The sequence below is a fragment of the Chiloscyllium plagiosum genome, unplaced genomic scaffold (assembly GCF_037043375.1).
Source record: "Chiloscyllium plagiosum isolate Xiang-an unplaced genomic scaffold, Cpla_swu_hap1 HiC_scaffold_21, whole genome shotgun sequence".
Lineage (NCBI taxonomy): Eukaryota > Metazoa > Chordata > Chondrichthyes > Orectolobiformes > Hemiscylliidae > Chiloscyllium > Chiloscyllium plagiosum.
In genome coordinates, this window is record NW_028270159.1 from 61,785,161 (window position 1) to 61,809,622 (window position 24,462).

Genomic DNA, 24,462 nt, shown 5'->3' on the forward strand with positions numbered 1-24,462 from the left:
CTGGAGGCAAGGTTAGTGGTTTAACAAGGTGAAGACCATTTACTGTGTAATGCCAGATGGCTTAATCTTTTCTGTTGATGCTTGCTGATTGTAACGGTTGAGGATGTGGGCATCTGGGAGATAGGACAAAATGGCTGAAGGAGCTGCACAAAATGGCTTCTGCATTGTTAAATGGCACTGAACCAGACAGAAACAAGAAACCACTGGCTGATGTAGATCTGATTAAATGCAAAAGTAACGGTTTAACCCTAACCACAGGGCAGGACAAATAGGATTCTGAGAACAGGTTGTTTACAAGCAATCGTGATAGGCAAAGGCAAAAGTGCAAAAGGACCTCAGGGAATCTAATTGATTGTTACCATGTGATCATGCTCCATGTCTGATGATGAACAATTAATATAAATCCTATGCAAACTCTGTAAATCGTCAGATTCTTTTGGTGGTTTAGGAGTACTTACACTTCTGGGCTGATCAGAATCTACTGACCCAGCCATATCAAAGAATAAATGATTACTTGTGTGATTGACAAAGAGTCATTTACAGTTATGTTTATTGACCATCACATGAACGCTAAGACCCGGACAGCAGTTCAAATCATTACAGTCACCCAATCAATAAAGATGTTGTCTTATTTGGATGCTGCTCCTTGTAAGTGACTATATAATTACTTGAAAATCTGCTGTTCAAGAGAAGAGTGAGAGCTCATGGCCTTGTGTACATAGGCGGTTGCTCTCTCTCTCCAGGGCTCAGAATAAAGATGAAGAAAGTAGAGCCATACTGTGTCTGTGAGTGTTTGCTTTGACTGAAAAAGAAATGGGACGACAATATTGGTGAGGCAGGCAGGAGTCCAAATGAATAGCTACGATCGGATGGTGTCAGTGATCACCTGGAACCTTGAGGTATCTCGAGATGGACGAGCCCATAAGGTAAGATTTTAAACCTTGGTCTCTCTCAATATTCTTGTGTGTCAGAAATGGTCCCCTTGTTCAATTGCTTTCTATTCGACAGACTCCTCAAATGGTAATTAATTCAGTCAATAGGTCCAGTTTATAAACACACTGACAAACAGGGATTCAAGTCCGCTGGGTTTAATTGGGGTTTGAGTCCCTGGACATATAGAGTAGGAAAAGGGGTTTGAATCCCTGTGAGAAATAAAGTGAGAAAGGGGTGAAAGTCCCCTAGGTTAAAGGGGGTTAGTCACCTTTGTAAAAGGGGGTTAAAATCCCCTGTTGAAGGGAGTTTGGAGTCCTCTGGTGGCGAGGTTTGAAGTTCCGGAGCAAAAAAATGTTAGAAACCAGGAGCTTCTTAAAATTATTGCCTTTATCCCCCGCACCCCAAGAAATACTTTTAGGATAACATGGCGTCACCGGGAAAAGGAGGAGAAAGTGGAGTCTGTCTGCTTCAATCCCAACAGTGAAGTGCCGGGGAAGTTTTGTCTGGGTTTTTGTTGTGGGAATTTCAGTTTCTGGGCTGTGGATTTGACTCTGCGAATCTTTGTTCTGGGGGAGGGGATAGCTTGGACGGTGGTGCTGTGTGGTCCACTGCGGCGGTTTTCTCTATTTATAAATGCAATTTCATCGAGAGGATGTGAAAAAAAATGAGAAGTGCTGAAATTCAGGTTGTACTAATACTTTGGTCGAAAAAGGAAGTTTCAATATAAATTACGACATACTGAAAGTTTTTGGTATTTAAATATTTTGGTTTGTTAAAATAGTGGTTCATAAAATCCTTTTAAGTAACTGTTTTGCCTTATTTGAATCAGGATCTCAACTCAATGTGTTTTGTGGGCAGATTTTGTTTTTACATTATTATTATACACATTAGGTCCTTTTTTAAAATTATCAAACATGTAACCTTAAAACAAGTTGATTGAGGACCTTGAGCCCCTGATTTGTTTGAAATTCTACAATACCTGTTTAAAAAACAATTGTAACTGGCAGGCTAAGATAAAAGGTAGGGAGGAGGGACTTGGGGGAGGGGCATTGGAAATGCGATAGGTGGAGGGAGGTCAAGGTGAGGGTGATAGGCCGGAGTGGGGTGGGGGCGGAGAGGACAGGAAGAAGATTGCAGGTTAGGAAGGTGGTGCTGAGTTCGAGGGATTTGACTGAGACAAGGTGGGGGGAGGGGAAATGAGGAAACTGGAGAAATCTGAGTTCATCCCTTGTGGTTGGAGGGTTCCCAGGCGGAAGATGAGGCGCTCTTCCTCCAACCGTCGTGTTGCCATGGTCTGGCGATGGAGGAGTCCAAGGACCTGCATGTCCTTGGTGGAGTGGGAGGGGGAGTTAAAGTGTTGGGCTACGGGGTGGTTGGGTTGGTTGGTCCGGGTGTCCTAGAGGTGTTCTCTGAAACGTTCCACAAGTAGGCGGCCTGTCTCCCCAATATAGAGGAGGCCACATCAGGTGCAGCGAATGCAATAAATGATGTGTGTGGAGGTGCAGGTGAATTTGTGGCAGATATGGAAGTGTCCCTTGGGGCCTTGGAGGGAAGTAAGGGGGGAGGTGTGTGCGCAAGTTTTGTATTTCTTGCGGTTGCAGGGGAAGGTGCCGGGAGTGGAGGTTGGGTTGGTGGGGGGTGTGGACCTGACGAGGGAGTCATGGAGGGAGTGGTCTTTTTGGAACGCTGATAGGGGGGGGAGGGAAATATATCCCTGGTGGTGGGGTCCGTTTGGAGGTGGCGGAAATGACGGCGGATGATACGTTGTACATGGAGGTTGGTGGGGTGGTAGGTGAGGACCAGTGGGGTTCTGTCCTGGTGGCGGTTGGAGGGGCGGGGCTCAAGGGTGGAAGAGATGTGGTGGAGGGCATCGTCGACTACGTCTGGCGGGAAATTGCGGTCCTTGAAGAAGGAGGCCATCTGGGTTGTACGGTTTTGGAACTGGTCCTCCTGGGAGCAGATGCGGCGGAGACGAAGGAATTGGGAATATGGGATGGCGTTTCGCATCTCTTCCACTTCCCGCTCCTCCGCCCTTGAGCCCCTCCCCTCCAACCGCCACCAGGACAGAACCCCACTGGTCCTCACCTACCACTCCACCAATCTCCATGTACAACGTATCATCCGCCGTCATTTCCGCCACCTCCAAACGGACCCTACCACCACGGATATATTTCCCTCCCCTCCCCTATCAGCATTCCGAAAAGACCACTCCCTCCGTGACTCCCTCGTCAGGTCCATACCCCCCACCAACCCAACCTCCACTCCTGGCACCTTCCCCTGCAACCGCAAGAAATGCAAAACTTGCGCCCACACCTCCCCCCTTACTTCCCTCCAAGGCCCCAAGGGACACTTCCATATCTGCCACAAATTCACCTGCACCTCCAAACACATCATTTATTGCATCCACTGCACCCGATGTGGCCTCCTCTATATTGGGGAGACAGGCCGTCTACTTGTGGAACGTTTCAGAGAACACCTCTGGGACATCCGGACCAACCAACCCAACCACCCCGTAGCCCAACACTTTAACTCCCCCTCCCACTCCACAAGGACATGCAGGTCCTTGGACTCCTCAATCGGCAGACCATGGCAACATGACGGTTGGAGGAAGAGCGCTTCATCTTCCGCCTGGGAACCCTCCAACCACAAGGGATGAACTCAGATTTCTCCAGTTTCCTCATTTCCCCTCCCCCTACCTTGTCTCAGTCAAATCCCTCGAACTCAGCACCGCCTTCCTAACCTGCAATCTTCTTCCTGAACTCTCCGCCCCCACCCCACTCCGGTCTATCACCCTCACCTTGACCTCCTTCCACCTATCGCATTTCCAATGCCCTTCCCCCAAGTCCCTCCTCCCTACCTTTTATCTTAGCCTGCTGGACACACTTTCCTCATTCCTGAAGAAGGGCTTATGCCCGAAATGTCGATTCTCCTGTTCCTTGGATGCTGCCTGACCTGCTGCACTTTTCCAGCAACACATTTTCAGCTCTGATCTCCAGCATCTGCAGTCCTCACTTTCTCTTAAAAAACAATTGTTTTAGCCAGCTCAGAATATTGTATTAAAATATCTTTGCTTTTTTGAATGCAGAGTGTTCACAAAAAGAAGAGTGCATTTTAATTTTAATGTTTTGTTAAGATTTAAGAGAATATTAGCCTGTTTTCATTGGAGAGAAGAACGTTGAGAGTGTGTCTTAATTGAGATGTATAAGATAATCAGAGAGTTAGATAGGGTGGACAGTGAGAGTCTTTTTCTTTGCATGATGATGGTTAGCACGAGGGAACATAGCTTTAAATTGAGGGATGATAGATTTAGGACAGATCTCAACAGTAGTTTCTTCACTCAGAGAGTAATAGTGGTATGGAACGGCATACCTTCCAATGGTAGTAGACTCACCAATATTAAAGGCATTTAAATGGAATTGGCAAGTTGGCAGTGATTCAGTGGAACGGCTGTGGATGGCTCTGCCTAACAGCCAAGTCATATTGGGTTTTTTTGTCATCCCTGGCTAACACCTATGAGAGAGTTGTTCATTTAAAGCCTTGAGAACATATATTTGTTAATATTTGGGAGTGGGTAGGATAACAAAGGGAAAGGGAGTGAGCAAACAGCAGCAGGGAGGACACTCCCCTGCAGCACTGGGCACACCAGAGGCTGCAGCAGCAACCTTTCCCCCAGGAACCTGACAGACACACAGGAATTGGCAGCGGTGATGGCGAGACTGACCACAAAGGTTAAGGCTGCGATTGAGGAGATCCGTGCCCAGATCCAACCCATCACATCCATGCAGCAAAAGCATGAACGGGAGCCCCAGGGCCTCGAGGTGCAGATGGAGGGTCGAACCACGGCCTTGGAAGCGGTGATCTACTCCTCGCCCGGATGGATCCAGGTACTGGAGTAGCAAGGTCAACAACCTCGAAAATCGAGGTCAGACGATGACTCTTCGGATTGTCCGGCTCCCGGAGGGCGAAGAAGGTGGGCAACCAGTCTGCTTTTTTGAACAGCAGCTGCTGCAGTTCCTGGGCCTTCAAATCGAGTCCGGCCAGCTGCACACTGGAAGGGCCTATCGGGTGGCAGTGCGCAGGTCCAAGCTGGTACAGTGCCCCTGCCCGGTCCTAGTGCAGGGACAAGCAAAGAGTGATAGAAGTCTCCAGATCACTGGGGAAAGATCCACAGGCGCTGCTGCACAAAGGATCAAAAATCATGTTTTTTCAAGATTGCTCAGCAGCTGTAATTTGAAAGAGGTACTCCTTCTATGAAGTTAAAAAGAGGCTGAGGAACCTGGGCATCCATGAGGTACCCGGTAGTGCTTCATTTCAGCCAAGAGGATTCAGTGTATACATTTGACTCAGCGGATAAAGCCAAGAACTTTGTGGACACTTTAAAATTGTCCTACCGATCTGAAGAATACGGTTAATGTTTGTCCTCTTTTTCTTCTTTCCCAGTGTTCCCCCTTTTCCCCTTTTTTGTCTCTCCTTAATAATTTTCTTTTTTTAAAAAAATCTTTGAACATGTTGTTCCTACTATGATTTCAAATGGTGGTGTTGGACTGGGGTGTACAAAGTTAAAAACCACACAAAACCACGTTATAGTCCAACAGGTTTATTTGGAAGCACTAGCTTTCAGAGCACTGCTCCTTCATCAGGTGGCTGTGGAGAGTAAGATTGTAAGACACAGAATTTATAGCAAAAGTTTACAGTGTGATGTAACTGAAATTATATATTGAAAAAGACCTGGATTGTTTGTTAGACCTCTCATCTTTTAGTATGTAAATTGCAAAACGTTTTTTGAAAGTTGCATTCTCAAGTGAACTTTAACAATTGGTGACCTGTTGGCCCAGATAATGTGTTGAAGGTGTGAGCTACCCTGCAGTTGGGCACCTCCCACCATGTACGTGGCATTTACTCATGTGACTCAGCCAACATTATCTATCTCATACGCTGCAGGCAAAGTTGCCTGGTACATTGGCGAGATCAAGCAGAAGTTATGGCAGCGGATGAATGGATACCGCACAACAATCAACAGACAGGAATGTTCTCTCCCAGTCTGAGAACACTTCAGTAGTCCGGGACATTTGACCTCAGACCGTTGGGTGACCGTCCTCCAAGGCAGACTAGGGATAGGCAACAACGAAAAGTGGCCGAGCAGAGGCTGATAGCCAAATTCGGTACCCATGACGATGGCCTCAACCGGGACCTTGGGTTTATGTCAAACTACAGGTGACCTCATTGCACGATACACACACACACACCCCTACGGACCCATACATTCACGCAGACTCTCCCTCATACTTTCACACATACACTCCACACACTGCTCACAGACTTATACTCCTTTACACTCACACTCAGACACATACACACACTCTCTGACACTCATAACCGGCTCCCCCCCCCCCCCCACCCCACACACATACCCACATACACATATAAGTTTGTGGGGTGAATTTGTACTTGCAGAATTACATTTCACTTTGCTCAAAAACTGCATGAATCCATGTAAGATTCTGTAAATCCGTTTTTTAGATTAGAATCACTCTGACCATTGTGGCACAGTGTCACACAGGGCAGCTCGCATCTTCAATGCATTATCTGGGCCGACATGACACCAATTGTTAAAGTTTATTTGAGAATGTAACTTTTAAAAATGTTTTGCGATCTATACATTAAAGAACTAAAACCAACGTGGTCATTCTAAAAGATGAGGGACTTAACAAACAATCCAGGTCTTTTTCAATCTATAATTTCAGTTACATCACACTGTAAACATTTGCTTTAAGTTCTGTGTCTTATAATTTTATTCTCCACAGTCACCTGATAAAGGAGCAGCGCTCCCAGCATGTCATTGATGTCAGCTCCGGCCCAATAGGAGGAGAGAGGGCGGGGTTGGAAGACCAATCGGAATCGGCTTGTCTCCCAACCAATAGGAGCTTGCGAGGGGAATCGGGGGGGGGGGGGGGGGTGGTCTCGTGCAAATCACGTGACCATCTCTGTCCGTCTGCCCAGTATCGCTGTAAGGGGAGCTCGGGTGTTTACGTGGGGTGTTGGACATGGTGAAATAAGGCGAAGAGCAGGAAGTGTTGCTGGTTTCATCTGAGAGGTTTTAATAACATTTTGGGTACTTTTCCGAAAACATATATTTTGAACTCCCGGTCCCGTGTTTGTAGCAAACAGAAAAACGGCTGCGGGCCTCGGGCGGTGATAGGCCCAAGCAACCGGCGCCATCTTTGTTAGGGGCAAACATCCGCGGGGGAGCGATTGGGGCCGCCATCTTTGTAGATGGCAAGCTAGACGCATGCGCGAGAAGGAGAGGCCTTACATAGAGCAAATCCAAAACAAGGAAAATGTTTATTCTGGATGATTTTCCCCCAGAGTGAGAGAGACGGCGTGTACTTCCTGGGAGAGACACTAGACGCTGACAGAGTGCTGAAGCAAAGGACTGGCATTATAATTGCCATTGTTAACGTTTCAGGTACTCAATGGAGAAATGCCTGTAGCTCAGTCAGAGCTCCATGTTATCAGTTGCAGTCTCACTGTTAGGAAGCATTGCGTTAAAGATTATGATCTGTCCATGCACATTCGTTCGCCCAGTGTTCATACAACTGGGATCAAAACACTGAAATAGTTCTGATTCACCTCTGTGCTCATTGAACATGGCAATATCTCATTTCCTCACTCTCTAATAATGGATGTATTTTATCTCTCTTTCGTATTTTGCTGTTACTTGCACAGATCTTATGTAAATCAGTTTTCCACTGCTGTCTATCTCCTGGCTATCTGCTGCGGTCTTACTAGAATCATCTGCTCTCTTATCTTTCACAGTCAGGAATTCTTGAGTCCATTCGTATGACTTCATTTCCCTTCTATTTCTGACCATCAAATTCTGCACAATTTTCATTTCGTGTCATTCATTTTTACACCCTGAAACGTTAACTCTGTTACTTCCTCCACAGATAGCAGCAATTATTCCCAAAGCCCTGTTATCTGTTGAGAAGGTGATGTTTCGCTCTATGTACTTGGAGTCATACAGTCATAGAGATGTACGGCACGGAAACAGACCCTTCACTCCAAGTCGTCCATGCCGACGAGATATCCTAACAACATCTAGTTGTATTTGCCAGCATGTGGCTCATATCGCTCTAAACTCTTCCTATTTATATACGTACCAGTTGCCTTTTAAATGTTGTAATTGTGCCAGCCTTTTCCACTTCCTCAGTTAATTCCATGCACTCCCTCTGTGTGAAAATGTTGCCTCTAGGGTCTCTCTTAAATCTTTCCCTTTTCACTTTTAACCTATGCCCTCTAGTTCTGGACTGTCCCACCCCAGGGAAAAGGCTTTGTCTATTTACCCCATCCATGATTTTATAACTCTTGATAAAGTCACTCCTCAGCCTCCAATGCTCTAGCAAAATTAGCTGCAGTCTATCCATCCTATCGCTACACCTCAAACCATCCAACCCTGGCAACATCCTTGTAAATCTTTTCTGAGCCCTTTCAAGTTTCATAACATCCTTTCTATAGCAGGGAGGTCTGAACTACACAGAATATTCCAATAGTGACCTAACAAATGTCCTGTATAGCTGCAACATTACCTCCCAAGTCATATACTCGGTGCACTGACCAATAGAGGCAAGCATACCAAATGACTTCTTTACTGTCCTATCTACCTTGTGACTCCACTTTCAAGGAACTATGAACCTGTACTCCAAAGTCCTCTGTTCAGCAAAACTCAAGACCTTACTGTTTTGTTTTATAAGTCCTACATTGATTTGCCTTTCTAAACTGCAGCACCATTGGGCTGAGGAGTGGCACATGAAGTTTAATTTAGATAATTTGAACATTTATCTAAATTAAACTCATGTGCCACTCAGCCCATTGGCCCATGTGATCAAGATCCCATTGTACTCTGAGCTAACATAGAACATAGAAGAATACAGCGCAGTACAGGCCCTTGGGCCCTCGATGTTGCGCCGATCCAAGCCCACCTAAACTACACTAACCCACTATCCTCCATATACCTATCCAATGCCCTCTTAAATGCCCATAAAGAGGGAGAGTCCACCACTGTTACTGGCAGGGCATTCCATGAACTAATGACTCGCTGAGTGAAGAACCTACCCCTAACATCTGTCCTATACCTACCCCCCCTTAATTTAAAGCTATGCCCCCTTGTAATACCCGACTCAATACGCGGGAAAAGGTTCATACTGTCGACCCTATCTAACCCCCTAATCATCTTGTACACCTCAATCAAGTCACCCCTAAACCTTCTTTTCTCTAGTGAAAACAGCCCCAAGTGCCTCAGTCTTTCCTCATACGATTTTCCTTCCATACCAGGCAACATCCTGGTAAACCTCCTCTGCACCCGTTCCAATGCCTCCACATCCTTCCTATAGTATGGCGACCAAAACTGCACACAATATTCCAGATGCGGCCGCACCAGAGTCTTATACAACTGCATCATGACCTCAGGACTCCGGAACTCAATTCCTCTACCAATAAAAGCCAGTACGCCATATGCCTTCCTCACCGCACTATTTACCTGGGTGGCAACTTTCAGAGATCTGTGTACATGGACACCAAGATCCCTCTGCTCATCCACACTACCAAGTATCCGACCATTAGCCCAGTACCCCAGTAACCTTTCTTGCTGTCCACTATACAGTGGAGCTTTGATTATTGGGCATTCAATTAACCGAATTTCAGATTATCTGAACCAGATAGCAAGGTCCTGATTCTTGGCTAACTGTTATCCAGCATTCAGCTTATCAAACAAAATACTCCCTGCACGTGTCCTTCGGATAATCGAGGTTCCTCTGTACCTCCAGTTTTGGTGTTGTCTGCAAGCTTATGAACCATACCTCCAATGTTCACATCCAAATCATTTATATAAAAAGTAAAAAGCAGTGGATTGAGCACCACACCTTGTGGCACACTGCTGGTCACAGGCTTCCAGTCTGAAAATCAACCGTCCACTAACGCCATCTGTTTTCTAACTTTGAGCTACTTCTGTATCCAAATAGCTAGTTCTCCCACCTTCGTGATCTAATCTTGATAACCGGTCTATCCATGAGGAACCTTGAATGCCTTACTGAAGTCCATATAGATCACGTCCATTGCTCTGGCCTCGTCAATCCTCCTTGTTAATTCTTCAAAAAGCTCAATCAAGTTCACGAGACACAATTTCCCACTCTCAAAGCCATGATGATTATCGCTAATTAGTCCTTGCATTTCCAAATACACGTAAATCCTGTCCCTGATTATTCCTTCCAACAACTTGCCTGCCACTCATGTCATTCCCTGGCTTGTCCTTACCACCTTTCTTAAATAGAGGCACCACATTAGCCAACCTCCAGTCTTCTGTCACCTCACCTGCGGCTATCAGTGATACAAATATCTCAGCAAGGGGCCAGCAATCACTTGTGACAGAATTCTAGAGTACACCTGATCAGGTGCTGGGGATTTATCTTTATGCGTTTTAAGGCATCCAGCACCACCACCTCCGTAATCACAGTAAACACTAATGCAAAATATTCATGTGATATCTCCCCCATCTCCTCTGGCTCCACACATAGGTGGCCTCAGTAATCTTCAAGTGGCCCTATTCTCCCCCTAGTTACCCTTTTGTCTTAAATATATTTATAAAATCCCTTTGAATTCTCCTTAACCCTATTTGCCAAAGCTATCTCATGTCCCCTTTTTGCTCTCCTGATTTCTGTCTTAAAGTATACTTCTGTCAACTTTATACTGTTCGAGGGAATCGCTCTATTTCTGCTGTCTGTACCTGACATATGCTTCCTTTTTGTTAAACAAAAGCCTCAATTTCTATAATCATCTGGAATTCCCTACAATGACCAGCCTTACCAGTAACAGGAACATCTGTGAACTCCTATTATCTCATTTTTGCAGGTGTCCCATTTTCCAGCAGTCTATTTACCTGAAAACATAAACAGCTAAATTTTTGAAAGTTCTTGCCTAATACTGTCAAAATTGGCAGTTTAGTACTTCAAGTTTTAGATTCGTTTCTGTCACTATTTTAGAACTAATAGAATTATAGTCACCGGCACCAAAGTGCCCCCCCACTGACATCTTGGTCACCTGCCTGGCCTTACTTCCCAAGAGTAGGTCAGGTTTTGCACCTTCTCTAGCAGGTACATCCACATACCGAATCTGAAAATTTTCTTGTACTCACTTAACAAATTCCTGTCCATCCAAGCCTTTAACATATGGCAGTATAAGCCTATGTTTGGAAAGTTAAAATCCTGTAGTTTAGTCACCCTATTATTCTTAGAGATCTCCTCACAAATTTATTTCTCAAGTTCCCAATGACTATTGGGGGAGGGGGGGGGGGGGGTCTTTAGTGCAATCCCAATAAGGAGATCATCCTTTTGTTATTTCTCAGTTTCACCTAAATAAATTCCCAAGAAGCAGTCCCAGGAAAATCCTCCCTAAATACAGCAGTATGTTATTCCTAAACACTCTCCCTCCTCTCCTTCCTACAGTATCTACACCCTGGAACATTCTGTCCAATCCCTGAACCATGTCGTTGTATTAACTATAATATCTCAGTCCTATGCTTTTCACTACGCTTTGAGTTCATCTGCCTTACCTGTTCGGCCTCTTGCATTGAAATAAATGCATTTTAATTTATTAGTCCTACTTTGTTCTGTCTGACTTATTCCTTTTCCCAGCAGTACCAGCCTCAGACTGATCTCTTTCCTCAATATCTCCCTGGGTCCCCCAGCTTCAGCACATCTCTCTGCCAGTATGTTAATCTATTTAAAATTCTTGTGCAACTGTCCTTCTTAGAGAAAGTGCTGGAGATCAGAGCTTAAAAATGTGTTGCTGGAAAAGCGCAGCAGGTCAGGCAGCATCAAAGGAACAGGAGAATCGATGTTTTGGGTATAAGCCCTTCAGGAATGAGGAGGGTGTGCCAAGCAGGCTAAGATAAAAGGTAGGGAGAAGGGACTTGGGGGAGGGGGGTTGGGAATACGATAGGTGGAAGGAGGTTAAGGTGAGGGTGATAAGCCAGAGAGGGGGTGGGGGCGGAGAGGTCGGGAAGAAGATTGCAGGTCAAGAAGGCGGTGCTGAGTCTGAGGGTTGGGACTGAGAACAGGTGGGGGGAGGGGAAATGAGATAGCTGGAGAAATCTGCATTCATCCCATGTGGTTGGAGGGTTCCTAGGCAGAAGATGAGGCGCTCTTCCTCCAGGCGTCGTGTTGCCATGTCTGGCGAGTGAGGAGGCCAAGGACCTGCATGTCTTTGGCGGAGTGGGAGGGGGAGTTAGTGTTCAGCCACAGGGTGGTTGGGTTGGTTGGTGCGGGCGTCCCAGAGGTGTTCTCTGAAACCTTCTGCAAGTAGACGGCCTGTCTCCCCAATGTATAGGAGGCCACATTGGGTGCAGTAAATGATGCGTGTTGAGGTGCAGGTGAATTTCTGACAGATATGGAAGGATCCCTTGGGGCCTTGGAGGGAAGTGAGGGGGGAGGTGTGAGCGCAAGTTTTGCACTTCTTGCGGTTGCAGGGGAAGGTGCCGGGAGTGGTGGGTTGGTGGGGGGTGTGGATCTGATGAGGGAGTCGCGGAGGGAGTGGTCTTTCCGGAATGCTGATAGGGGTGGGGAGGGAAATATATCCTTGGTGGTGGTGTCTGTTTGGAGGTGGCAGAAATGACGAAGGATGGTACGATGTATCATCAGAGGTTGGTGGGGTGGTAGGTGAGGACCAGTGGGGTTCTGTCCTGGTGGCGATTGGAGGGGTGGGATTCAAGGGCGGAGGAGCAGGAAGTGGAGGAGATGCGGTGGAGAGCATCGCCAACCACGTCTGAGGGGAAATTGCGGTCTTTGAAGAAGGAGGCCATCTGGGTTGTTCGGTATTGGAATTGGTCCTCCTGGGAGCAGATGCGGCGAAGGCGAATGAATTGGGAATATGGGATGGCGTTCTTACAGGGGGCAGGGTGGGAGGAGGTGTAGTCTAGGTAGCTGTGGGAGTCCGTCGGTTTATAGTAAACGTCTGTGTTGAGTCGGTCGTCCGAGATAGAAATGGCGAGGTCTAGGAAGAGGAGGGAGGAGTCTGAGACGGTCCAGGTAAACTTTGAGGTCGGGGTGGAAGGTGTTAGTAAAGTGGATGAACTGTTCAACCTCCTCATGGGAGCACAAGGTAGCGCCGATACAGTCATCGATGTAGCGGAGGAAAAGGTGGGGAGTGGTGCCAGTATAGCTGCGGGAGATGGACTGTTCCACATATCCTACGAAGAGGCAGGCATAGCTGGGGCCCATACGGGTGCCCATGGCTACTCCTTTGGTTTGGAGTAAGTGGGAGGATTGGAAAGAGAAGTTGTTAAGAGTGAGGACCAGTTCAGTCAGTCGAAGGAGGGTGTCAGTGGAAGGGTACTGGTTGGTATGGCGGGAAAGGAAGAAGCGGAGGGCTTTGAGGCCTTTGTGATGGGGGATGGAGGTGTGTAGGGACTGGATGTCCATGGTGAAGATAAGGCGTTGGGGGCCGGGGAAGTGAAAATCATGGAGGAGGTGGAGGACGTGGGTGGTGTCCCGAATGTAGATGGGGAGTTCTTGGACTAAGGGGGACAGGACCGTGTCAAGGTATGCAGCAATGAGTCCGGTGGGGCAGGAGCAGGCGGAGACAATGGGTCGGCCGGGGCAGTCAGGTTTGTGGATTTTGGGCAGGAGGTAGAAACGGGCGGTCCGGGGTTATGGGACTATGAGGTTGGAGGCGGTGGATGGGAGATCCCCTGAGGTGATGAGGTTTTTTGCCCATGGCTACTCCTTCACCTGTCACCCTCACCTTAACCTCCTTCCACCTATCGTATTCCCAACGCCCCTCCCCCAAGTCCTTCTTCCCTACCTTTTATCTTAGCCTGCTTGGCACACCCTCCTCATTCCTGAAGGAGGGCTTATGCCCGAAAAGTCGATTCTCCTGTTCCTTTGGTGCTGCCTGAACTGCTGCGCTTTTCCAGTAACACATTTTTAAGCAACTGTCCTTCTTATAAAGTTCAATTCTACTGCAGAAGACATTGCAATGATCCAATGATGTGAATCCTCCTCTCCTGCACCAGCTCTTCAGTCATGCATTCATCTGCTCTATCTTCCTATTCCTACCCTCACTACATCATGGCACTGGGGTAATCCAGATATTACTACCCTCGAGGACCTCCTTTTTAAATTTCTGCCTAACAGGAATAATTTGAAAAGTGTGAGATGATTAACTTTGGAAGGAGCAACAGGAATAGAGTACTGGGCTAATGGTAAGATTTTTGGTAGTCTAGGTAAACAGAGAGATCTGTATCCATGTACATAGATCCCTGAAAGTTGCCACCCAGGTTGATAGGGTTGAGAAAAAGGCATACAGTGTGTTAGCTTTTACTGGTGGAGTGTTACCACATGGGGTATACTCTTCTGCTTAATTTAAAACCAGCAACACAAATGATTTATCCCATGCAGTAATCTGTGAAAATTCAATAGGCCAAGAACTAGTTAAAGTAAAAATTAACAACTTTATTTCTTAAAGTGTAAGAGAATTATTAACTAATAATTATTTACAATTTCTTACTCTAACCTATCTTTTACCTTCTCATCTATAATACTAGTCCGATAAAACTCCCGATTACGATTTACAAGATAAAACTCCTTATCTCAAAGCCAGGCAGCTTTAGGTTCTCCTCTGTATTCCTGTCTTCCTTCCTTGGGGATTCTGCTTCACAGGTTACACATCGATAAAGGCACCTTTAAGAGAGCTATTTCTCAGGCAGTCTTTTTGCATGCTGGTAGCTTGGCAGTTCTCCTCTCAATTTTCCCCGGTCTTATACCCCCAAAGCATTGGATTGTGTCATTGGTTTTTAAGATTGTCGATATTATAAGTTCAAACTAGCTTAGAGTTTTTTTTTCAGGGTATAATTTAAACTGCTTGCCTAATTCGAATCCGTTTTGTCATTTCCAGGCAACCAGCTACCCTAGTAGCTGGAGCATGTGTTACGTTGTAGGCAAAAGTGAGTACTACAGATGCTGGAGATCAGAGTCAAGATTAGAGTGGTGTTGGAAAAGCACAGCAGGTCAGGCAGCATCCGAGGAGCAGGAAAATTGACATTTCAGGCAAAAGCCCTTCATCAGGAATTGTCTTGGTGAGAACACTTGGTGCTATCACTTTTAACTCTCTTAAAGGCACAGTGCACTCACATCTTCATAACAAGAGGGATTGTGTTTCAGAACCATGAGGTCATGTTGCAGCTGTACAAAACTCTGGTGTGGCCGCACTTCGAGAATTACGTACGGTTCTGGTCACTGCATTACATGAAGGATATGGAAGCTTTGGAAACGGTTCAGAGGCGATTTCAGAGGTGATATGGAGGCAAGGTCTTATGAGGAAAGGCTGAGAGACTTGAGGCTGTTTTTGTTAGAATGTTGAGAAGTGATTTAATTGAGACATCTAAGACATCATAAGGTTAGATTGAGTGGATAGTGAGAGCATTTTTCCTCACATAGTGATGGCAGCAGGAGGGGACATAGCTTTATATTGAGGGGTGATAGATGTAGGACAAATAGTCATTGAGGTGTACAGCATGGAAACAGACCCTTTGGTCCAACTCGTCCATGCCGACCAGATATCCCAACCTAATCTAGTCGCATTTGCCAGCCCTTAGCCCATATCCTTCTATGTCAGAGGTAGATTCTTTACGCAGAGTAGTCGGGTTGTGGAATGCCCTGCCTGCAACTGTCAGAAACTAATTTAAAGGCATTTAAATGGTCATTGGATAAACATGTAGATGGAAATGGAATAGTGTAGGGTGGATAGGCTTCAGATTGGTTTCACAGGTTGGTGCAACATTGAGGGCTGAACGGCCTGTACTGTGCTGCAATGTTCTATGTTCCTCTATTCTCTCTTCAGAAACCTGTCTTTTTCTCTTTCTATGTTGTTAGTTCAAATGTTCACAACAACCTTCTGCTGGTTCGTTTCCCCTTTGAGAATATTCCGAACCCTCTTTGAGATATGTTTGATCCTGGCTGCAGGGAGGCAACACACCATTCTGATGTCTCGCTGTTGACCACTGAATCGTCTGTCTGTGCCTCTGACTAGAGAGTCCCCTACAGTCGATCGTTTGGAACCTTGCGTAACCCTTATTACATTAGAGCCAGTCTCAGTACCAGAAACCTGGCTGTCAATGCTACATTTCCTGAAAGTCCACCCCCTATGTTTTCCAAAACAGCAAACTTGTTTGAAATGCTACAGGAGACTCCAGAATGACCACCTCCCTCTGCTCCTTTCCTGGAGGTAACCCATCTACTTGGCTGTAATTTCAGTTTATCTCCCTCCCTGCAATTACCATCCATCACATCCCCATAGCTCCTGTAAATTCCTCATTGCCTCCAACTGCCACTCCGACCGATTCATGTGATTGATAGGATTCACAGCTAAACACACTTCCTGCATGGGGTAATCATCAGTAACATGAAAACTCTCCCTCATCTCCCACGTCCAACAAGAGCACATCACTCTGCTGAAGGCCATCTTTGCACCTCAACAATCGAAAGCCCCAGAAAATAATAGTCTTACTGTTCTAAACAAAATACTGCTCCAGGCTACCTTAATACCTACGTTTTTATATTTTTAAAGCTCAAACAAGAGACAGATCTCAATAACAACGTATAATCAAAAAAAGATCACTCCACTCACTATTGTAGCTTTACAAGCAAACAAGACCAGTAAGGTTACCCATGAAAATGCGGCTTAGCTGCTCCCCTGTATGAATTCCCACACCAAGATTTCTGCAAAGTTAGCTGTGAATTCTGCTGTTCGCAAAACAGACATCAAAGGCAGCAGTTCGGTCAGGCAGCAGTGTAAGCTTCTTTCTCCATTTGATTCATTTCCCATGTGGCTCTGCATTTTTGTGCTGAAGGTGCTCCCAGTTAAATAAGGAGTTGCAGGCCATTCACCCAGTGCTAGTGAAAAGTTGATGATGTATGTCCAAATCACCAGTAATTTGTATTTATTTCAAGTTTCTAATTTCACAGAAATATTGTGGTGGAACTTTGACAAGGAGGCCACTGATGAAAGCCACATATTAGGTCAGGTAACCCAAAAGCATTGCCAAATAAGCAGGTTTTGAGGAAGATCCTAATGGAGGAAAGTAGACCTGAGAGGTTTTGGGTGAAAATTCCAGACTGTGTTGCCATGGCAACTGCAGAAACAGCCACCAATGCTGAAGGAAGGAATAAATACATTGTTGGAGTCTGAAACTAAATGAGTTGCTGAGGCCTTGAAGAATGTGCGGGGAGGCAGGGATGATCACAGCCAGGAATTAAGTCAAGGGTGAGACTTTTAAGATGTTAGTTATAAATCAAAGCCTTCGTAGGTCCGGGAGCACGGGGTGTTGGGTAAACAAGTCTTGGTTCATGAGCAAATGGGCAGCAGAGTTTTCGGTATTCTTGAGATGACAGAGTTTGAATGGAGGAGGCCGGCCAGGGATGTGTTAGGATCGTTATGTCTAGAGATAACAGGAATGAATGAGAGTTTTAGCAGCAGATGAGCAGAGACTAGAGTGGAGCTAGATGATGGCACTGAAGTGCAAATAGGTAGTCGCAATGCGGACCTGGGTTTAGGCTTTCATCTCAACTCACTGCCCATCAGCAAGTTCACACCAGGGAGAGACCATTCACCTGCTTCATGTGGGAAAGGATTCACTCAGTCAGCCTGCTTGCTGATACACCAGCTAGTTCAGAAGTAACTACAGTGATAGAATTGACAGTAAAATCCAATTTGGGAGTGAACCTATTTCACCAGGATTGGTTTCTGCTGATGTTAATCTATACTTTTCTTTTAGCTCATAAGATGTGGATATCCACATCCTGGCTGAATTTATTGCCTGTCTCTTGATGCTCTTGAGACTGTGAAGGTGAGCTGTCTATGTACTGTAGGTAGACTGACTATACTCTTAGGGAGGGAATATCAGAATTTTAACCCAACAACAGTGAAGTAATGACAAATATATTTCCATATTAGGACGGTGAGTGGCTTGGACTGGATCTTGAAAGGGTGGTGTTGCCATGTGTCTCTTCCCTTATCCTCCTTCGTGGAAGTGGTCGTGTGTTTGGAAGGTGATGTTTGAGTTTCTGTGATGCATCTTGTGGATACTAGACAGTTGCTATTGAGTATCAGTGGGAGTGGATACTTGTGGATGAGATGCCAATCAAGTGGCTCTTTTGTCCTGGGTAGTGTCAAGCTTCTTGATTTGCTGTTGAAGCCATACCCATCCAGGCAAGTTTGGGGAGTCAGGAGATGCAGTATTTGTTACAGTATTCCTAGTGTCTTTCCTCTTGTAGCATTGTGTTTATATGTAGAGTCCAGTTCAGTTTAAGAGTTAGTGGTAATCCCAAGGACATTGATTGAATGTCAAGAAACAGCCATTGCCAGGCATTTCTGTTGCATGAATGTTACCCACACCTTGTCAGCCTAAGTCTGGCTATTACATTAGATTCCCTGCAGTGTGGAAACAGGCCTTTCGGCCCAAAAAGTCCATGCCGACCCTCCGAAGAGTAACCCACCCAGACCCATTTCCCTCTGACTAATGCACCTAACACTACAGGCAGTTTAGCATGGCCAGTTCACCTGACCTGCACATCTTTGTGACTGTGGGAGGAAACCGGAGCACCTGGAGGAAATCCATGCAGACGTTGGGAGAATGTGCAAACTCCACACAGACAGTCGCCCGAGGCTGGAACATCTCCTTCTGATAGAGTGCAGGTTATTGTCAAAGCAGCTGAAGATGGCTGCACTTTGAACAGTACCCTGAGGAGCTCCTACAGAAATATCCTGGAGCTGAGGTGACTGACCTTCAGCAACATTATCTTGCAATCTAAGTAGCTACTACTTGATGGAACTTCGGATGACACCATCAATGGGGAGGTAATGGCCCAGTGGGCTGTTATCACTGGGCTGTTAATCCAGAGCCTCAGGTGATGTTCTGGGGACCGGGTTTCAAATCCTTCTGTGGCAGATGGTGAAATTTTAATTCAATAAAAAATATTCTGGAATTAAGAACCTAATGCTGACCATGAATCCTGGCTTTTTGGGAGAAACCTATCTGGTTCACTAATGTCCTTTAGTGAAAGAAGCTGCTCTCCTTAGCTGGTCTGGATTATGTGACTCCAGACCCATAGCAATGCAGTTGACTCTTTGCTGCCCTCTGGGCAATTGGGAACAAATATTGGCCTGGTCAGTAATGTCCTCATCCATTTAATGAAGGAAGAAACACCTTGCATCACTTTACTGATGACTGCGAGTAGACTGATGGAGCAGTAATTAGCTGAGTTGGATTTGTCTTGCTTTTCCTATAGAGACCATCGACAATTTTCCACACTGTCAGTAAGATGTCAGTACTGGGTGACTAGGGCAGTGCCAATTTCTGGAACACACTCGTCAGCACTCTTACTTTACTTGTGATGCCATGCATCATTATCTTATGCAGCAGCCTCAAGGAACCGCACAAGAGACTGCAGTATAAGGTAAGGATGCAAGGTGTTGCGGGTAAAATATTAGAATGGATAGAGGATTGGTTGACTAACAAGAAGCAAAGAGTGGGGATGAATGAGTGCTATTCTGGCTGGCTAGATTCGCAGAAAGTTGGTCTGCAGGTACAAGAAGTAATGGGAAGGTAAATGGAATTTTGTCCCTCATTGCTAAGGGAATAGAGTTTAAAAGCAGAGAGGTTATGTTGCATCTGTGTAGGGTGCTGGTGAGGCCATACCTGGAGTACTGTGTGCAGTTTTGGTCTCCTTACTTGAGAAAGGATGTACTGGCACTGGAGGGGGTGCAGAGGAGGTTCACTAGGTTGATTCCGGAGTTGAGGGGGTTGGCTTATGAGGAGAGACTGAGTAGACTGGGGTTATATTCATTGGAATTCAGAAGAATGAGGGGAATCTTATGGAAGCATATAAAATTATGAAGGGAATGAATAAGATAGAAGGAGAGAGGATGTTTCCACTGTCAGGTGAAATGAGGAGAAGAGGACATAGCCTTAAGATTAGAGGGAGCAGATTTAGGTCTGAGTTGGAAAGGAACTTCTTCACCCGGAGGGTGGTTAATCTGTGGAATTCCTCGCCACGGGAAATAGTTGAAGCTAACTCAGTAAACATTTTTAAAGCGAAGATAAATTTTTTTTGAAAAATAAATTAATTAAGGGATACAGTGAGAGCACCGGTAAGTGGATCTAAGTCCACGAGAAGATCAGCCATGTCAGGGTCCATAGCCTTTACAGAATCCAGTGATTGCAACCTTTTCTTGATATCATGTGAAGTGAATTGAATTGTCTGAAGCTGGCATCTGTGATGTTGGGAAAAAGTGGGTCATCCATTTGGCATTTTTGGCTGAAGATTGCTGTGAATGTTTCAGACTTACCTTTTCAATTGATGTCTAGATTAGAGTGGTGCTGGAAAAGCAAAGCAGGTCAGGCAGCATCTGAGGAGCAGGAAAATCGACGTTTTGGGCATCATCCATCATCGAAATTGGTATTTCTTGGAGCCTCCTCTTCTAGTGAATTGTTTAATTGTTCACCTCTATTTGTGACTTTTGTGTGCCGGGCCTACAGAGCTGTTGGTTGTGGTATTGCTTAGCTCTGTCTATCACTTGATGTTTATACTATTTGGCATGTATTAGTCCTGATGGTAGCTTGACCAGGTTGATACTTCATTTTTAGTTATGCTTGGTGCTGTTCCTGGCCTGCCCTCCTGAACACTCCACTGCATCAAGTTTGACACCCCGGCTTTGATGGTAATAGTTGAGTGAGGGATTGCCGGGCAATGAGGTTTGCAGATGGTGTTTGACTACAGTTCTGCTGTGGTTGATGGCCCACATTGCTTCATGGATTCCCTGTGTGAAGTTGCTAGATCTGTTCAGAGTCTATCCCATCTAGAATCGTGGTGATCCAAACAACACAATGGAGGTACTCTCAATGTGAAGATGGGGCTTTGTCTCCACAAGGACTGTGTGGTGGTCACTCTTACCAATCCTGTCTCAAAGATGCTTCTATAGGTGATTGATTAGTAAGGATTATGACAGGTATGTTTTTTTTCCCTCTTGTTGGTTCCCTCGCCACCTGCTGCAAACCCAGTCCGGCTTGGTCAGTAGTGCTGCTGCCAAGCCATTCTTGGTGTTGGACATTGAAATCCCCCCAAAAAAATGAATTTTGCGCCACCAAAACACTTGCTTCTTCCAAGTGTTGTTCAATATGGAGGAATATTGATTTATCAGCTGACAGGGCATGGTGCATGGTAATCAGCAGGAGGTGTTTTTGTCCATGTTTTACCTGAAGCTATGACACTTCATGGGGTCCGAAGTCAATGTTGAGGACTCCCAGGGTTACTCCCTTTCGACTGATTAGTACTGTGCTTGACTAGTCTGTGAGACGGCTCTCCTCTTTTAGGGTTGCAATAGATCCTGTATTTGTCATCATTTCAGATGCTGGCACACCTGTTGTATATTTCCAGCATTTTGTTTTTGTTTCATATTTCCAGAGTTTTGCTACTGCACTTGTTCTTAGTTCTTGAGAATAGGGGATTGAACATGTTGGGTGAAACTATTAATAGGGTCAAGTTGTAGATATATGAAATGCCCCTGTCACCTCTATCTCTGTAGTTCCATGGATGAAAAAAAATGACTGGTTTGAATGTTAGGGTTTAATGATAATCTAGCAGCTTTCATAGTAATGCTTCTCCCCAAGTGTCAGCTCCACAAATGACCAGATTAATTTCTCTCAATTTTGCAGTTTGTCTGCATTCTTCTGGTTTCTCTCTCACCACTTTTTTTTTCCCCTGTTTGAAAGGCTTTTTTTCAATTAGAGAAGTCACAAGGAAACAACGTCCAGATCTGACGGTCACTCTGTTTCTCACAAGCTGATTATCACAGGGGTTTGAACATGGAAGGAAAAAGCGCTGTTCACACTTTGGAGGACCTCTGTGTGTGAAAGAGTCTTCAAACATTTACTTGAAATGTCCGAATGCCAGCGCAGTCACGCTGGAGAGAGACTGTGGAAATGTGGGGATTGTGGAAAGGGATTTCGTTACCCATCCCAGCTGGAAACTCACCAACGCAGTCACACTGGGGAGAGACCGTTCGTCTGCGCTGTCTGTGGGAAAGGATTCACTCGGTCATCCCATCTTCTAATACACCAGCGAGTTCACACTGGGGAGAAACCATTCATCTGCTCTGTATGTGAAAAAAGCTTTGCTGCTTCATCCTACCTGCTGGAACATCAGCGAGTTCACACTGGAGAGAAACCATTCACCTGCACTGTATGTGAGAAAGGATTCACTCAGTCATCCAGCCTGTTGAGACACCAGCGAGTTCACACTGGAGAGAAACCATTCATCTGCTCAGAATGTGGTAAGGGATTCAGTCAGTCATACAACCTGCTAACACACCAACGATTTCACTCTGGGGAGAAACCATTCATCTGCTTAGAGTGTGGGAAGGGATTCACAGAGTCAACATACCTACTGATACATCATCAAATTCATACTGGAGAAAGACCATTCAGTTGCTTGGAGTGTGGGAAGGGATTCACTAGGTCATCCCACTTGCAGAGACACCAGCGAGTACACACTGGAGAGAAACCATTCATTTGCTCTGTGTGTGGGAAGGGATTCACTCTGTCATCCATCCTGCTAACTCACCAGCAAATTCACAAAGAATCTTAGCTGAGCGATTTTACTCTTACACCAAATCCTGATGCCTACTTGTTGGCTCTTTGGACTAATGTTATTAAACCTGGCTGTTTTAAAGGTACTAATATTGTACTAAAATGTTAATACAATTGTTTGTCTTTAGGATGAGGTTTTGGAAATGATTTCAAGTCGCTGTGCATGCACACGTTCGCACTGGGTTTGAATCTCATTAGTCAAGACAGTCGTTAGCAATGTGCCTGCTCTTGTAGCGTGGTTGAGCAATTTTAGATGATGGCTTTATGTTTCAGTCCATATCGAGTTGTGGGTTCAAATTCTACCAATCCTGAAACCACAGGCAATGTACCCCAACAGGACATTTCCAAGGCTAAACACCCTGAGATGAGTAGTGACTTTTTTTTTTAATCAGAAGTACAAGGAGAGGTTAGAACAAGATTTTGTGAAATAATTTTAAGCTGAGTGCAGAGATGTTGTGTGTCACATTTGTTAAATATTAACTGAATGCAGCATCTTGCAATCATTCAGCATTTTTATTCTTGGCACTGAAACCTACACACTTGAGCTGATTGTTATCAATGGGGCAATGAGCCACATTTCAGACAGAAAAACAAACTCACTTCATATTGAGTGAGACAGGGACAGTCAACAAGATTTAATCTTGCAGTCTCCAATCCCCATTTCCAGCAGAAAGTGGTGACTGCAGCTTCAATCAGTGGCTCACTGCGAATCCCTGGAACGCAAGATCCTCCAACCTGATCCAAACTGCCAATACACTGAGCACGGGCTCAGGACAAATATCCTGCTCACTAAACCTCCATGCGCTACTGACACAATTCCCGAGTGGAATGAAACTTTCTCTTGCCTTTAATTGGGAAACCTCAGCTGATATGACTTGCGAAATCCTGCTCCTAATGAACAGTTCTTCTGATGTGAAAAAGGAGAAAATTATTTTAAATTTGACAACAGCTGCAGCAGATTCTACTTATCCTTAATACCTGTTTAATCAAATCTGAAAATCTAGTTCTTTAAAATGAGGAATGACCAAACTTGCCGAAACAGTGAATAAAGACTTCTGAAAATGTTGAGTGTGACTGCAGAGTTATTGCATTTTTTTTACAGTCAGTAACAGAAATGATTGGGTTTATTGAAGCAGATTGATTCACTGTTTCCCAAAGAGACGCTACGTCACATGGGCAGCTAAAAGATGAGGGCACTGATACTGAAATATGAATATTGCATGCTAAATCTCTGAACAAGTGCTATGAGTGGTTTGCAGTGTTCTGAAGGAGTTATTGCTGAGGTTCAAAGTCTGTGAAAAGATTTATAGCTCGGATGCTCGTTGTTGTGGTTCTGTTTGTCGAGCTGCGAATTTGTGTTGCAGACGTTTCGTCCCCTGCTTGGGAGCCTCCTGTGAAGCGCTTCTGTGATCTTTCCTCCGGCATTTGTAGTGGTTTGAATCTGCCGCTTCCGGTTGTCAGTTCCAACTGTCCGTTGCAGTGGCCGGTATATTGGGTCCAGGTCAATGGAATTCCCTGGCTGTTCTCTGTTTGGCTTGTCCTATAATAGTAGTGTTGTCCCAGTCAAATTCATGTTGCTTGTGATCTGCGTGCGTGGCTACTAAGGATAGCTGGTCGTGTCGTTTCGTGACTAATTGGTGTTCATGGTGTTATTGCTGAGGTGTTACAAAGTTGAAAGAATATGTTCACTTTAAAAATTCACAAAACGCTTTTTCTTAAAGTAAATATTAAGAAGAACCACAGCTGCAGGACAGAACAGCTCAATCTGGCTTTTCCATAATACATATGAAATACAAGTAGCAAATGGCTGTCTAAATGGGTACCTGAATTTTGGT

General features: G+C 45.3%; 1 protein-coding gene across 5 annotated transcripts; it reads left to right on the top strand.

The window, feature by feature from the left end:
• The first annotated feature begins 6,910 nt into the window (after positions 1-6,910).
• Positions 6,911-23,695, top strand: LOC122564685 (uncharacterized). 5 transcript variants are annotated; one of them, XM_043719786.2, is made up of 3 exons: positions 6,948-7,045; positions 16,947-17,244; positions 21,752-23,695. In XM_043719786.2, exon 3 carries the CDS (start codon positions 21,918-21,920, stop codon positions 22,623-22,625), a length of 708 nt encoding a protein of 235 aa, XP_043575721.2. In that variant the 5' UTR covers positions 6,948-7,045; positions 16,947-17,244; positions 21,752-21,917; the 3' UTR covers positions 22,626-23,695. The 5 variants fall into 5 exon arrangements, with proteins under 5 accessions (XP_043575719.2, XP_043575718.2, XP_043575721.2 ...); XM_087998609.1 differs by lacking the exon at positions 16,947-17,244 and adding an exon at positions 14,878-15,058 and having other exon boundaries at positions 6,958-7,045; XM_043719784.2 differs by lacking the exon at positions 16,947-17,244 and having other exon boundaries at positions 6,911-7,045.
• The last annotated feature ends 767 nt before the right edge of the window (positions 23,696-24,462 follow it).